This window comes from Cydia pomonella, unplaced genomic scaffold (genome assembly GCF_033807575.1).
Source record: "Cydia pomonella isolate Wapato2018A unplaced genomic scaffold, ilCydPomo1 PGA_scaffold_186, whole genome shotgun sequence".
Lineage (NCBI taxonomy): Eukaryota > Metazoa > Arthropoda > Insecta > Lepidoptera > Tortricidae > Cydia > Cydia pomonella.
The window spans coordinates 57,108-71,553 of record NW_026907827.1 but is presented as its reverse complement, the minus strand read 5'-3'; the positions used below and the strand labels follow the sequence as shown (position 1 = coordinate 71,553).

Here is a 14,446-nt window from a genome sequence, read left to right as displayed (position 1 = left end):
AAGCGGTTTGTTTTGTTTACAGAAGCCTACCGCGAAACGCGAAAATCGAAATTTCGTTATCTGGTCTCTTTATCGCTCGAATACGCAAGATAGAGAGGTTAGATAACGAAATTTACGCTATCAAGATTTTTTTTATTAAAATCGCATAGAATTTATGGATTTTGTTTAGTTTGTGAAGCACACACTAGAGGGCGTTGTTCTGTGCGCTGAAAATCTTGAATCGCGCCATTAAGATATTTCTCCCAGTACAGTACCCGGCGATAATTAATATGACTAAGCACATCGGATTTTCAGCATTGCAGAGCGTTAATTCTTTCTGTCGCGGTCTCCTATATTTTATTTCTAATACGACCGTGCGAAGTGCGTGGGGGTAAGTAAAGCGATCGCAGCTTCGCAGCGCATAAGGTGGTAAAAATTAGAACTAACTGCGGATAGCGTGTTTAACATTTCGTACAACTTATATGGCTAGAAATGAAACTAATTTACGATTTCTCCTGAAATATTTATTTAAATTGTATGGTGTAAGGGACCATTGTAATCTGTATGAAATGCTTAATATAACTAACGTATTTAATTTGATAATTATTAAAACTGTATCCGTGTAAATAGCTTTGTAAATGCCACATACTATTTTAAGGGCCAAAATTAAAACATGAAAATTATTGCTTAAAATTGAGTTTTTAATTATCAATGACAATAATCGAATGAATTGTCGCGCAGACTTTTTCTAACCGCGCAGACAATTTGCGCGGAGATGTGCGCAGCAGCTACAGGGCTCCCCCTCAAGCGAAGCGTACTGGTCGTCTGATGGATCGACCTGACCGAGTACACTTTGCCGGAGGTTCATTACCAGGTTCATGCGGATTCACTGTATAGGCGGGCTTTAAACGGTCAATAGATACTGCGACAGCCCGTCCCGGCAATTGAATTGTGAAAACTTTATTACTACGCTTCAATACTGGATAGGGCCCTTTATATGGAGCTTGCAGCGGCTTGCGCACTGCATCTTCTCGCAGGAAAACATTCTCGCAATTTTCCAAATCAGGATGCACAAAAATCCCTTTACTATTAGGGTGCACCTTTTGCGTAGGCTTGAGATCATTTATGGTTTGCCGAAGTTGTTCAACGTAACCAAAATTTATGACAGGATTTCCAGAAATGGATGATGAAATAAAGTCTCCTGGCAAACGGAGTGAACAGCCATACGTAAGTTGAGCCGCGCTGACACCAGAGTCACTACGCAGTGCGGAGCGTAGACCAAGCAGGACAGTGGGAAGTTCTTCGACCCATTTATCTCGATCGCACAGCCGCGCCATAAGAGCTGCCTTAAGGCATCGATGCCATCGTTCAATTTTACCATTGCTCTCTGGATGATATGCTGTAGTGCGCACTCTTTCAATGCCAAGTAATTTAGTCAATGATGAAAAAAGTTCACTTTCGAATTGACGGCCTTGATCAGTTGTTATAGTTGATGGGCACCCAAAACGTGCGATCCATGCTTCGTATATAGTTTTAGCCACAGTTTCAGCAGTTATGTCTCGAATGGGTATTGCTTCAGGCCAATGCGTTGTCCTGTCTATAATTGTGAGTAAATACCGGTGTCCAGCCGATGAAATACTCAGAGGACCGACAAGGTCAGTATGTATATGTTGGAAACGTGCGCTTGGTGTGAAACATCCGACGTTGCTGTACGTATGAAGCTGAACTTTTGATTGTTGACATTGGATACAAGTTTTAGCCCAAATGCCGACATCCTTGTTCATGGACGGCCAAAAAAACCTCTCTTGTATCATCTTCCTACTAGTCCTGATACCTGGGTGACTTATATTGTGTACGGCATCAAAAGCTGTGCGGCGTAAATCTTCAGGTATGTAAGGTCTAATGGCGGATGTAGAAACTTCACAGTATATTGGTTCTGCTGAGTTTGGCAAAATGATTTTCTTTAATACAATATTCTGTTTTAGTAATAAATGCTTGATAGACTTGTCATTCTGCTGTAATTGTGAAAGTTTATCGTAGTCGATTACAGATGGCGTGGTGATAGTCTCGATGCGTGACAAAGCATCTGCGACCACGTTATCTTGACCACTTACATGCCTGATATCGCTGGTAAATTCGGTAATGAATGACAGCTGTCTGGAACGGCGGGGAGTTTCTGACTCAGATGACGTTTTCATAAGTGCGTATGTCAGCGGCTTATGATCCGTAAAAATGATTAACTCGCGGCCTTCGAATATTTTTCTAAAATGTTTTACAGACATATATATAGACAATAATTCTCTGTCGAACGTACTGTATTTTGCTGGGCACTTGAAAATCTTTTTGAAAAATATCCCAACGGCTGCCATTTATTATTAACCCGTTGCTGAAGTACACTTCCCGCGCTCTGGTCGCTAGCGTCACAAAAAAGAGCTATAGGCGCGCTATGAGAAGGGTGAGCGAGCATCACTGCATTGTTTATAGCTTTCTTACATGCGTCAAATGCTTCATCCGCTTCAGGGTTCCACTGTATGACAGTTTTATCGCGTTTCTTGCAGTTGTGCAAAAATACGTTTAATGGCGTTTGAATTTGTGCTGCGTTAGGGAGGCTGTCGTGGTAAAAGTTGACCATTCCAAGAAACCTTCGTAGTTGTTCGATATTTTCAGGTTTTGGGTAACTGTTAATAATTTGAATTTTGTCTTCTGGTGGTTTAATTCCGTGCGGTGTTACTGTGTAGCCGAGGAACTTGACAGATTCTTTACCCAGCACGCATTTTGAGGGATTGATTGTGACACCGTATTCGTTCAGTCGTTGTAGGACTGTCCGGAGATGACTTTCGTGAGATTTGGCGTCCTTTGACGCGATGATGATATCGTCGATAAATGGAAACACATAATCTAGACCGGCAAGAACTTGGTGAATAAATCTTTGAAACGTCTGTCCGGCGTTTTTTAAACCTTCTCTCATCATTGGAAATTCAAAAAGACCGAATGGAGTAATTATAGCGGTTTTATCGATATGATTTTTGTGCATAGGTATCTGCTGATACGCCCGGTTCAAGTCGATTGTACTGAAAATATTCATACCATGAAGTTGATAGGTAAAATCTCTTAGTCGTGGAACTGGGTAACGATCTGGCTTTGTCACAGTGTTTAAGCGTCTGTAATCTCCACAGACTCGTATGTCACCATTTTTCTTAGGCACAACGTGAAGTGGACTTGCCCAGGGGCTCTTGCTAGGTCGACACAACTGTTGCTCTATCATATGATCGAATTCCTTTTGACCGCGAGATACCGATGTGGTGGTAACGGGCGTGGCCGTGAATGTACGGGAGCTCCACTGGTCTCGATGTAGTGCTCGACGTTGTGCTTGGGAGCACTCTTCATTGAGGATGGCCTTATAATATCGGGAAATTCACTGAGAATGTGATGATATTTTTGTTCAAGATCAATACTGCAGATCGTTGGTTGCGAAGTCTTACAGATTGGAGTTCTGACAGCAAGGTTTGTTTTCTTGTCGACCAGACATCGTCCGTCAAGATCGACTAGCAATTGGTGGTACTTCAAGAAATCAGCGCCGATGATTGGCTTACTGACTGCGGCGATAATAAACTTCCATTTAAAAGAACGTTTTAAATTGAAATCTAAGTCCAATATCTTCTCACCGAAAGTGGGTATTACGCTGCTGTTTGCTGCATACAGATTGAAGGAGGTCGGTTGGCCACGGAATCCTCTAGGCTTTGGAATGACAGATATATTTGCGCCAGTATCAATGAGGAATTTAATTTTTGTGTCTTGATCAGTAACGAACAGGCGGTGTGAAGTATCCCATGCGCTAGTTTCCGCCTCAGCTAACGCAGGCACTAGTTTTCCTTGCTCTTCTTGAAATTGCAAGGGATTGTGCACTTATATGCTGAGTTGCCAAAACGTCGGTGATAAAAACAAATGTCACTCGAGGAATGTTGAGGGTTTTGAAAATTGGCAAGCGTGCGAGAATAGGGACGACTAAATCGCGAAGCATTGAATTGCGGAGCTGAATATAAATTGCGGCGGTACTGTTTTTGTTGAATCTTGATCTCGGCGACTTCACGAACAAGATAGTCCAGCTTGTCTTCTAACGTTTTCTGCGGCGGAGAAACTTGACTGACAGTCGTAGAAGTAGAAGGCTGTACCGAAATTGCCGATATTTCTTTACGTGTTTGTTCTAGGATTTTATCTGCCATCAGTGCTATATCGTTTAAGTTAATGTCTTTCATAATTGTATCGCTAGTGGCGACGACGGATCGGACGGATAGAGGCAGATGGTTGGACCACAGGATGCGGAGAGCCGTTTCGGAGACGTTGCTATCGGCGAGGGTTTTCATTCTGCGCAGTAACTGAGATGGCTTTAAGTCGCCGAGCTCCATTTCGGACAAAAGACGTTGCAAACTACGTTCTTTAGACTCCTCGTAAACGGTAATCAATCGGTTTTTCAATGTTTCGTACTTGTTGGTTTCAGGTGGTTTTAATAAAATATCGCTTACTTCGTCCAAATCGTGACGTTCTAATTTTGCTATTGCGAGCTCATACATTGCCTGGTCGCCTTTCTTGAGAGGGGCGACGATAGATTCAAACTGCACGAACCAAAGCCTTATTTGGTCGCGCCATATTGGTGGAATACGAATGTTGGTCGCAATACCTGAGAGCTCTGGAATCGGGCTCGAAACTGCAGGTTCAAACTTTTCATTGTTTTCGTTATCTGAAGACATGTTTTTAGAAGGCTGGGTGCTGCTCTGTATGCGGGGTCACCACTTTAAGGGCCAAAATTAAAACATGAAAATTATTGCTTAAAATTGAGTTTTTAATTATCAATGACAATAATCGAATGAATTGTCGCGCAGACTTTTTCTAACCGCGCAGACAATTTGCGCGGAGATGTGCGCAGCAGCTACACTATACTACGTGATCTTTTTCTAGAAACTAAGAATGGGTATAGTAAGTTATCTTTAAAAGATAGACATTTAACATCGCGGACTTTTTTGTAGACCTATGAATGAGAAACAACCCACCATACATTGTGTTGTTATAGCTCAAACGGATTAGGCAGCGTTTTCGATTAAAGCTCCTAGCCAGCGTGATTAATTCCGACAACATCGTTATATTTCAACCAATTTACACAAAACCTTAACAAGTTATATACATATACAAGCTTTCCTCAAGAATCACTCTATTGATAGATCAAAGTCGTATCAAAATCCGTTCAGTAGTTTTTAATTTTGGAGTAGTTTTATAAGATGTAGTGAATTGGCGTTTTCCCCTTGACTTGCGGACGCTAGGTTGCGTGACAGTCGTGCACATAGCGAATATTTAATCGATAGCGTAAGTACCACAGGCGTACACAATTTTTTTTTCACAATTTTATTATGACTTGATACGAAGTCGTGACGTGTGGGGCACGAATTGTAGTGACTTTATATTAAGTCAATGGCGGCGAAAAGGTTAACAGATCTTGGTAAGACAAGGTAATATTGCACATGCAGTGAAAAACTGTCATCACCAAAGAAATAACTTTATTGTCAAAGTCACAAGGTATAATTTTATTCATCCTCGCAGTCCTGGACCATGTCGCTGGGCGGGCCGGGGTACGCGGGCGGGGAAAAGTTCAGTCTGATGCTGTCAGTCGCTATCATCATGGCGAACGAGAACAAAAACCTGGAACATATTAAAAAATATATTGCATGAGTTTTCAATCCGTTGGGGTCGTCCTATGGTATTATTATGAAAGAATAAAACAAAATAGTTGTATTCCTCCAATATTTAGCGCTACTTAACGAAAGTTGAGTTATTTTGACCAAAGGTAATCGCCGAAGAAAATGGACGGAACCGACACCTGCTTCAAAATAATTATATTTTCGTCCAATCATTTTTATTACCCGCTGAAGTGGATAGCCTGCACCTCTGTCACCCGACAGTATTTCCTTGAACGCATATGACTAGTTGAGGAATAAACAATTTAGCATCCAATTATAAAAACTTTATTTCTTACCACAAGACTCCGCCTACGAAGATTTTGTTGTAGAAGCTTTGCTTGGCGTCATACCAGGGCTTCCACGGCCCGCACGGGATCGGCAGCTCGTTCATGTGCGCGTCGCATACCTCTAGGGGATAAACATACAAACTTATTATTTTATATCCCGACTTTTTAATAAAGCATTTTGATTGGAATCCAGTCCTTCCCTGCGAAGTAGTGTCAGACCGAAGCCGGATTTTTGCCAAATCCGAAATTTCAGTTGGATATTCCGAAAACTGTTCCAGCGCGGCCGAAAGGTTAGGCAGTTTTTTGTCCCGAACCTTTGACCGAAACTCGATTTTCATGCCGGAACCTGCCGAAACTTAGGTTGGACACTACTGCGAAGTTGGACGGACAGCTGTCTCTCTTTCTTTTTGTCTATGTCTGAGCGAATACGAGAGTTCTTGCCCTTCCTTACTTACTTCTCTGGAATAATTGTATATGCCCGTTTTCTTCACCCTGACCAGGCATGTACCTCCCTACGGTACATGTAGGCACCTACAATTTATGCAATATTCTTTGGAAACTACTTACGGTGCACTTTGTACGACCTGACGGGAGTCAAACGTGGTATAGCGACTTGTGGAACCGCAGTTACGACCCTTTGAAGGCCCAAGATCCTCGATCTCAGCATGTTCACGTCGCTATGGCGCCAACGCTTCGATACGAATTGATAAAAAACAATGACTTATGTCAGTCGTTTTCTTGTAAACGTGGAATTGTTATGTTATTGTGCCAGTTATCTCGAAAAGTAATGAATAAGTACGTAAATAAGACCTCCGTACATTTTTTTTTCTGAATGGACACACGTTTGTAATTTGTATTTCTACAATTCTTTTTTATATTAAGCCCAACCAAAAGAGACTTGAAGGAACTGCCATAAGGATTATATCATTCGACGCGAGAGGTAATCTATTCTTATATTCCCTTACTCTTCAGTCTTCATACTTAGAATCGTTATGGCTACTCTACACGATGGGCCATCATACTGACCCACTAAGATGGGCCAGCGTGTGGAAAGGAGAGCGCAGTGGGGTCGGATGTAATATTATGGCGCGGCGGGATAGCGATGGAATTAGGATGGCCACGGTGTTTGTTTTTCGTCCGCACATCAAAGGTAGTGGTCCAGCGATGGCAGTACGCATTTACACGTGGCTCATTCCAGAACTAAGTACCTATATCGTGTTGTTGCGTTACAACCATCGCATATCCATCTCGCTGGTCCAGCGTTGGGCCATCGTGTGGAGGAGCCATTAGGTATCGTTTTGATAAAATAAACCTTAGAACATCCAAAAAAAATACAGACGCAACAAAAAAAAAAAAAACTTGTTCCTGCAGTTCAGTCACAAATTTATAATACTATAGGTACAATAATATATTATTCATAGCAAAAAAAAAATCCCAGTCCCGTAACCAAGTTACGAAGAGTGATATAAAATTTCGGGATAAAAAAAGGTTTTTGTTAATGTTCATTGCAATAAAAACTTTACCCAATTGTAATATAAAATCTCTGTCATGTCATAGCGTTGATATTCGAAAAGTTTTACGATAAAAACTCTTGAGTTTTGCTTGAGCAACCTAATGCAAGAAGGAAAACTTGTCCTTGACTTTACATAATAAATAATTCATAATATACTAACTAGAGATCGTTTTCTATCTACCTATAACAATCGGTACCTATACAATAGGCATATATACTTACTCAATCCGTAGGTATCATTAGGGGATTACATCGAATATTTTACTACCCTGAATTGATCACGAAGTATGAGTGGATTCTCTTAGCAGGTATCTTAGGTGCCAATTACATCCATTCTTATCAGGCCTAATATCAGGCCCGACGTCGGGTCCGAGCAAGAGTATTTTTCCGTTTCACCAAATATCAGCACATCGTTTAAAATATTTGAAACTTTAAAAATGGTTCATATTCAAATATATCAAACATTGAAAATTTTTGGCAACTAGAGACAGATGGCACGATTCGAAGAATAAGATACGATAACGATAAGTTCTGATTTAGATAAGTTCTCATTTAGATATCGTTTGTATGTAGTATAATTGACAGAAGCAGCTCGGTTCGGGCAACCAAACCAATGTCACTTTGACGTTAGAAATATCGTAGGTAGATAGATCTTATTGGGATCACAGCGGAATCGAAGCAGCTGATAAGACAACTATGATAATAATTGAACGTGCACAGAGAGCATTGCTAAAAGTGGCAACTTACAAACCATTTAGATTCCCCACCGCTCAATTATACGCAGAGTGTAGGGTCCTTACAGTTAGACAACTATTCGTTCTTCGTGCTATTCTTCGCCGACATCGTCACCTCCCTCTCTGTGCCAAAGTAATAAGCAAGCGAAGTAAGCAAACTTATTGCCCGGTGGTTCCCCAGCGAACAGTATTTGCTAACCACCAATACATATCAATGAGTGCCCGTGTTTATAATAAAATTAATAAACAATTGAATATTTACCCTCTAAACTCCTATAACTGCAAAGCAAAACTAACTAATGTAAGGTTTAAAGCAATAAATATTTATTATTATAAACGTAAATTTTGACATGTAGTTTAGCTATCGATCTTCTAAAGATCTTTCCAAGATCTTAAACGTGTCTTAACCCTTGGAGTGGTAGGCCGTCGAGTCCCGACCGATTACGTCAATTAAATTTGAAATTTGATTAGTTGAAATAAAATCAAATATTGTTAACAATGTGTTGATATTCCGTGAAACGGAAAACGATTATCAGGCCTGATATCGTGTAGATGTCATTGGCGCTTTACTTTTCGTCTAAGCTATATGCTATAGGTAAAATAATATAAATAACAGAGGTAAAATAAGTAATCAATCGAGTTTTATCCATTGGCCTTCTAGCCTAGTCCCTAGTGACCCTAACTACCGAAGCAGGAGGCCAGGGTTCGAATCCCGATAAGGGCATTTATCTATTTGTGGGTTCATCACCAATGCTTGTTCCTGAGTTATGGATGTTGTCTATCATGTCTATGTATGTATTTATCTATATAATAAGTATGTAACCACAGTACAAGCTTTGCTTAGTTTGGGGCTAAATCGATCTGTATAAAATTGTCCCCTATTTATATTATTTATAATCTTTACCAAGTATATCATTATAACCATCATCTTATTCAACAATACGGAAGGTGGAGATATTTAATAAGGTAAAGTTATGTCAAAGATCGGGCTCCTTTCTTCGGGCGGGAATGAGCACGAAGACGTGCCCTACTCTTCCTCCTAATCGCTTACAGTACAAGTGTGCAACCTTTTAGCAGTGTAGTAGTTCTGTGGACACACATTATTTAGCTATGTGTGGTAAGGAAAAAAAAGCTCACCTACCTAACTTAATCATCGCCTTAGTACGGGACACTGGTAGATAATTCGTCGAATATAGGTAGATTTATATAGTTCATGTCATCCACGATGACGTACAGATTTGTAAAATCTAACCTTTAATAACATGACAAGACGAGGCAAGGTACAGTCAGCGTCAAATACTTTGTAGCAACCAAAGTAGCCAAATAGTTCGGTACACCATATATTTAATATGGTGTACCGAACTATTTGGCCACTTTGACTGCTACGAAGTATTTGACGCTGACTGTACGCATCGTCGTGAATGACACGAGTAAAAGGCCACCCTATCCCTATCCAATAAAAAAAAAACTTTAATTTTTTTTCCGATCCGACAGTTTAAAACTGATTGCTAGTTGTCTTTTGAATTTATTTACCAATTATGAGCTCTTAATACTAATGGGAAGATTACGCTCATCATAGTTTTGCATTTTTAATTTGGCATCATGTGAAAATGGTTAAACCATTTCTATCGTCAATATGCATAGGAAATTGAACGCTCTATAAAAAAAAGTCTGTTGTCGATAGTCGATTATTCTAACCGTTTTGAAGATAACCGCATTGGAATCCCATTGCGTACCGTTATTCATAGTTTTTTAATAATTATTTTCAATTAATCCATTTAATTTTAAAATAATTCAGATAATTCATAATTTATTGCCGAGAAAGAAGTTTTTTTAGTTGAAGAAATCATTCAATACAATAATCGAAGATTTTTCTTTTGCTCCAGCATATAAAATATTATAAACTTAATACGAAAATACATGTTTTTTTATATATTAAGTTACAAAAATTGACTTTTATTACAGTTGGGAAAGTTTGCTCGATGCTCTTTGACAACTTGCAGTAAATATTGAAATTGCTCTTCATTTTTTGTCAAGCACTTATTGTATTCAGAAACCAACGCTACTCCACGGAATATAATAAAAAATATCGGTAGATCGGTACGCAATGGAATTCCAATGCGGATACTTTCAAAATGGTTAGAGTTATCGACTATCCACAACATACCTTTTTTGTAGAGCGTTCAATTTCCTATACATATTGACAATAGAAATAGTTTAACAATCGATTGGTGATAAGATATGAGCATTTTCATATGATACCAAATTTAAAATGCAAAACTATAATGAGCGTAATCTTCCCATGAGTATTAAGAGCTCATACTTGATAAATAAATTCAGAAAACAACTAGCAATCAGTTTTCATGTGTCGGATCGAAAAAATGAATAATTTTTTTTTATGACCTACCATAATAAGTATGCTTCCTCAATGGGGTTACGATGGATGCTAAGCCAACCTCCCTAAGTGACAGTTTGTGGTGGTAGGTAACTAGGTAGGGTTTTTATTTTAATTTCTTTGGTATCGCTAAATGAAACAACGGATGCAATTTTGAAAACAATATCAAATTTAATACATAAATAGGATTTATGTACTTCTACATACATGTTTTCGTCTATCATATTTACACTGAAACACATATTTTCCTAATCATTAAACTACGTTTCACATTTCTGTCGTAAAATTAATAATAATATAATAAGCAACTGAAAAATATAACAAAAATAATGTAGATTTTACGACATAAACATAATTATGCGAACAAAAATTTAAACATGTACAAAATAATTTATACGTAACTTTGGGGCATGCTGGTACTAAAATATAGTATCCAGCTGTCCCTACACTAACAATGCATTACTGTGGTCTAATATTAAAATATATTATCTATTACTTGCTAAGTACCCCTTGTGGTCGACAAATGGGTTATTGCAACTAACTACTCGCTCTTACTTAATCATTTTCATTTAAAATTATTGAATTTCGATGCATATCGAGCGGACGGGTACTATTTAGTGTTGGTAGAAACTAGTCTTTTGAGTCTGAATTTGGAGAACTCGACTCGTTTTTACGAGATTCTCCGCTTAAAAAACTTGAGTCCCGAGGCCACTCCTAGATTGAGTCTTTTTTAAGAGCACCTCAAAAGGACTCGAGCCTTAAATAAAGACTCCGTCCACAATTTTTTTTACCTAAATAACAGGAAAGAAATTATGCGTTATTGTATGATTTGTGAACCTAATCCACGAATTGCTTACAGACATGGCATTTCGAAATTTTGCAAACAAAAAATTTAGAATTCTCTGAAAAGCACTCAAGTCTCTGCAAAAGTCTCGGCCCTCGAGTCTCTAACCGGTTGAAAAGAACTCGAGTTTAGACTGAATTATGTGAGTCTGAAAGACTGAGTCGAGTTTCGAAGCCGAGGACTCAAAGGACTCGAGTCTTAACCAACACTAGTACTATTAGGTTTCATAAATTATGCCATCTTACTACCGTTTGCCATAATTACCATTTACTTAATATCAGGAAAATTTTTCTCATAAGAAATATGAGAATATTTCCAAAAAAAATCCATGCGGAAATTCCGCAATTTCGGAAAGTTTCCGATGGCATAACAGTATTCCCATTTGTCCTGTGAGCTATTGTAGTAAAAAATAAATACTGTAAGTAATTTAGTAGTAGTAAGTAATATTGGTGCTCCCACATTGGCTGTTATAAAATGTTATATAATATTGTGTGACAGGGACAACATAATAAAACACTCACTACTATCATGTTGTCCTTGTCACACGAAGTTATATAACATTTTATGACAGCCAATGTGAGAGCACCATTAGCATTCCTTTGTATATGCTTTGCCGAAATCTCAGTGTCATATATTTTATAAGAAGCTAGTTTATACATAAATTATAACGCCATCTAGTAGATCAACAGAGACCTACATGGCATTATAAATATGTATCCATATTACCTAGTACTGTAAAATAGCAGCATTTAATATTTAGGTACTAGTGGTGATCCAATGAAGTCACAAAATGTTAACTATGGCAAACGGATATATTGACATTTTAAATTAGCTGCAAGCAGGCGCCGCCGATTGCTATTAATTTTAAATTATACACCAAATATTAAATCACACCAGACTGGAAAACTGTGTTTTTACAATGCTTATAAATGTTTGAAAGGACCAGCCAAAGTCACCTGAACGTGTTTGATCTTTGAAGAAACCATAAATCTGCGATATCTGCCTTTTTAGTAAGAAATTCGCCACAGTAATGGCAAATTAACTATAAACAGCCGTGCTTAAAGAAAATATGTCTGCGGTTTTATTACAGAGACTCCATATAAAATCTATTCATGTGGTGGTAATTAGACACAGACATACTTTCTAAAAGACGGCAAAAAAGTTAAAAAGGGTTTTCTTATTTTTTTTCTCTTTAACAGTTCCGTAAAAACCCGTAGACCCTGTCTCTGCATGGCGTCGACTTTTCCACTACGATTTATTCGATTTTCAAACAGCCAACAAGACAAACATATGTTTCTTATACAGTAAAACACTGTTTCATATAAAAAATGTGCATTATCCTAGCAAGTTCACTAATCTAAGTTAAAGTTGTCAAACCCTTTACACAAGTCGACAGTCAAGTACCTTTAGCAAAATATAATGCATTACAATTTTCATCTGTTGGTTTTTATATTTACAGAATATTTAATCAAATTTTGTCATATAACACCACATTTAGTAAATTTGCCTTTTTAGTAAGTATATTCCGATTCGATAACTTCATTTGTATGTATTTAGAACATGCACGCTATTGATAGGTACAATCTGAACAAAAATGATCTTACTAACATTACATCAATGTCTTTAGTCAAAGTTTATGCATATTAGGCCACAACACACTCAAGCCATTTTAAAAATAATGCAAATGCACTATATTTTATACAAAACTCTGACTAAAAATACATCTGTTTAACCTAAATGGAGTTCATAATTTCACATTAACGCTATGCCTTAACGGAACAGACTTTTATTTCGGTCTTAAATAATTGACCATCTGGATTGACATACCCCGTCTCGTTGCGGTGTGTAATTCATACAACATTATATGCTTCAACAACCAGGAGATATATTATCTAACATCCTTAACTAAATCATGAGAGACCTCCGAGGAGTCATCATTCGTCTAATGCCGCTGTACACTGCCGCCGAGCAAAATGTTAGCGACTCTTCTAGTACGGTCGCCAAGCCGCTCCGAGGCCAGATTTAATTGACTCAGCTCGGCCTTACCCACAACCGGTATCAATGTGTTCGGACAGTTCTCCTGATCACCGTACATGCGGTAGTAAAGCGGAAAAATGGTGGAGGGGATAGTAATGACGTCACAAAGATAGCGGCCGGACCTATTCTTTTTGGCGGTGTATCTCGAAAACCACTTAACCGATTTTAATCACCGAGGTGTCAAATAATAGCTTATATTATGGAGATTATTTCCATTTCTACAAAGATTTACGTGAAACCTATAGGAAAAAAAATAATCACAAAAAACAGTTTTTTTATAAAATTATTATTTTTTATTTTGTAAAAATCTCCGTTAATATTAGCATTTCGCAAATTTTGTTTAATATAAAACATATTGCTTCATTATCAAGGAATATAATGAGCCTTAAAACATACAGATCGAGTAATAAACAATGAAGCTACACTCATTTATTTGCGCATGGGTAACGATAACTGGCTTTTACCGGTCGAAACTGTGGTGACTGTTACGATACGTATTGAATGGAATTTATAGAGTATCGGTTTTAATTACTGAAATTATAATTAAAATTATAAAAACCAGACACAATAATGTTACCTTACTTCGACGTTTAGTCTCTTTTTTCGTCTTAATCATAGGTAGGTACATATTTATTTTTACTTAAAAATTTTATACAGGGTGAACTTTTAACCACCAGTCATACTCTGCGCAGCGACTTTATAGGTCATACTTAACAACTTTTACTATGGGACCAATTCCGAAATCGCGAAAAAAATTTTGACTGTCCCATATAAAGGTGCGACCAACTTTACCAGACCAACACTTTTCCAAACTGAGCTACAGCTGTCCGATGAAGTTAAGTACTTAGGACTAACTCTCGACAATAAACTCAATTGGAACAACCACATCAACAAACGAACGGATAGACAAGGCGGGAGTTGTCTTCTG

At 38.1% G+C, this 14,446-nt stretch overlaps 1 protein-coding gene across 1 annotated transcript; it reads right to left on the bottom strand.

The window, feature by feature from the left end:
• Positions 1-5,511: 5,511 nt before the first annotated feature.
• LOC133533634 (uncharacterized) lies at positions 5,512-6,875 on the bottom strand. The gene is made up of 3 exons (XM_061872651.1): positions 6,563-6,875; positions 6,005-6,116; positions 5,512-5,670 (listed from the first exon to the last, which is right to left on the bottom strand). Exons 1-3 carry the CDS (start codon positions 6,660-6,662, stop codon positions 5,556-5,558), a joined length of 327 nt encoding a protein of 108 aa, XP_061728635.1. The 5' UTR covers positions 6,663-6,875; the 3' UTR covers positions 5,512-5,555.
• Positions 6,876-14,446: the final 7,571 nt, after the last annotated feature.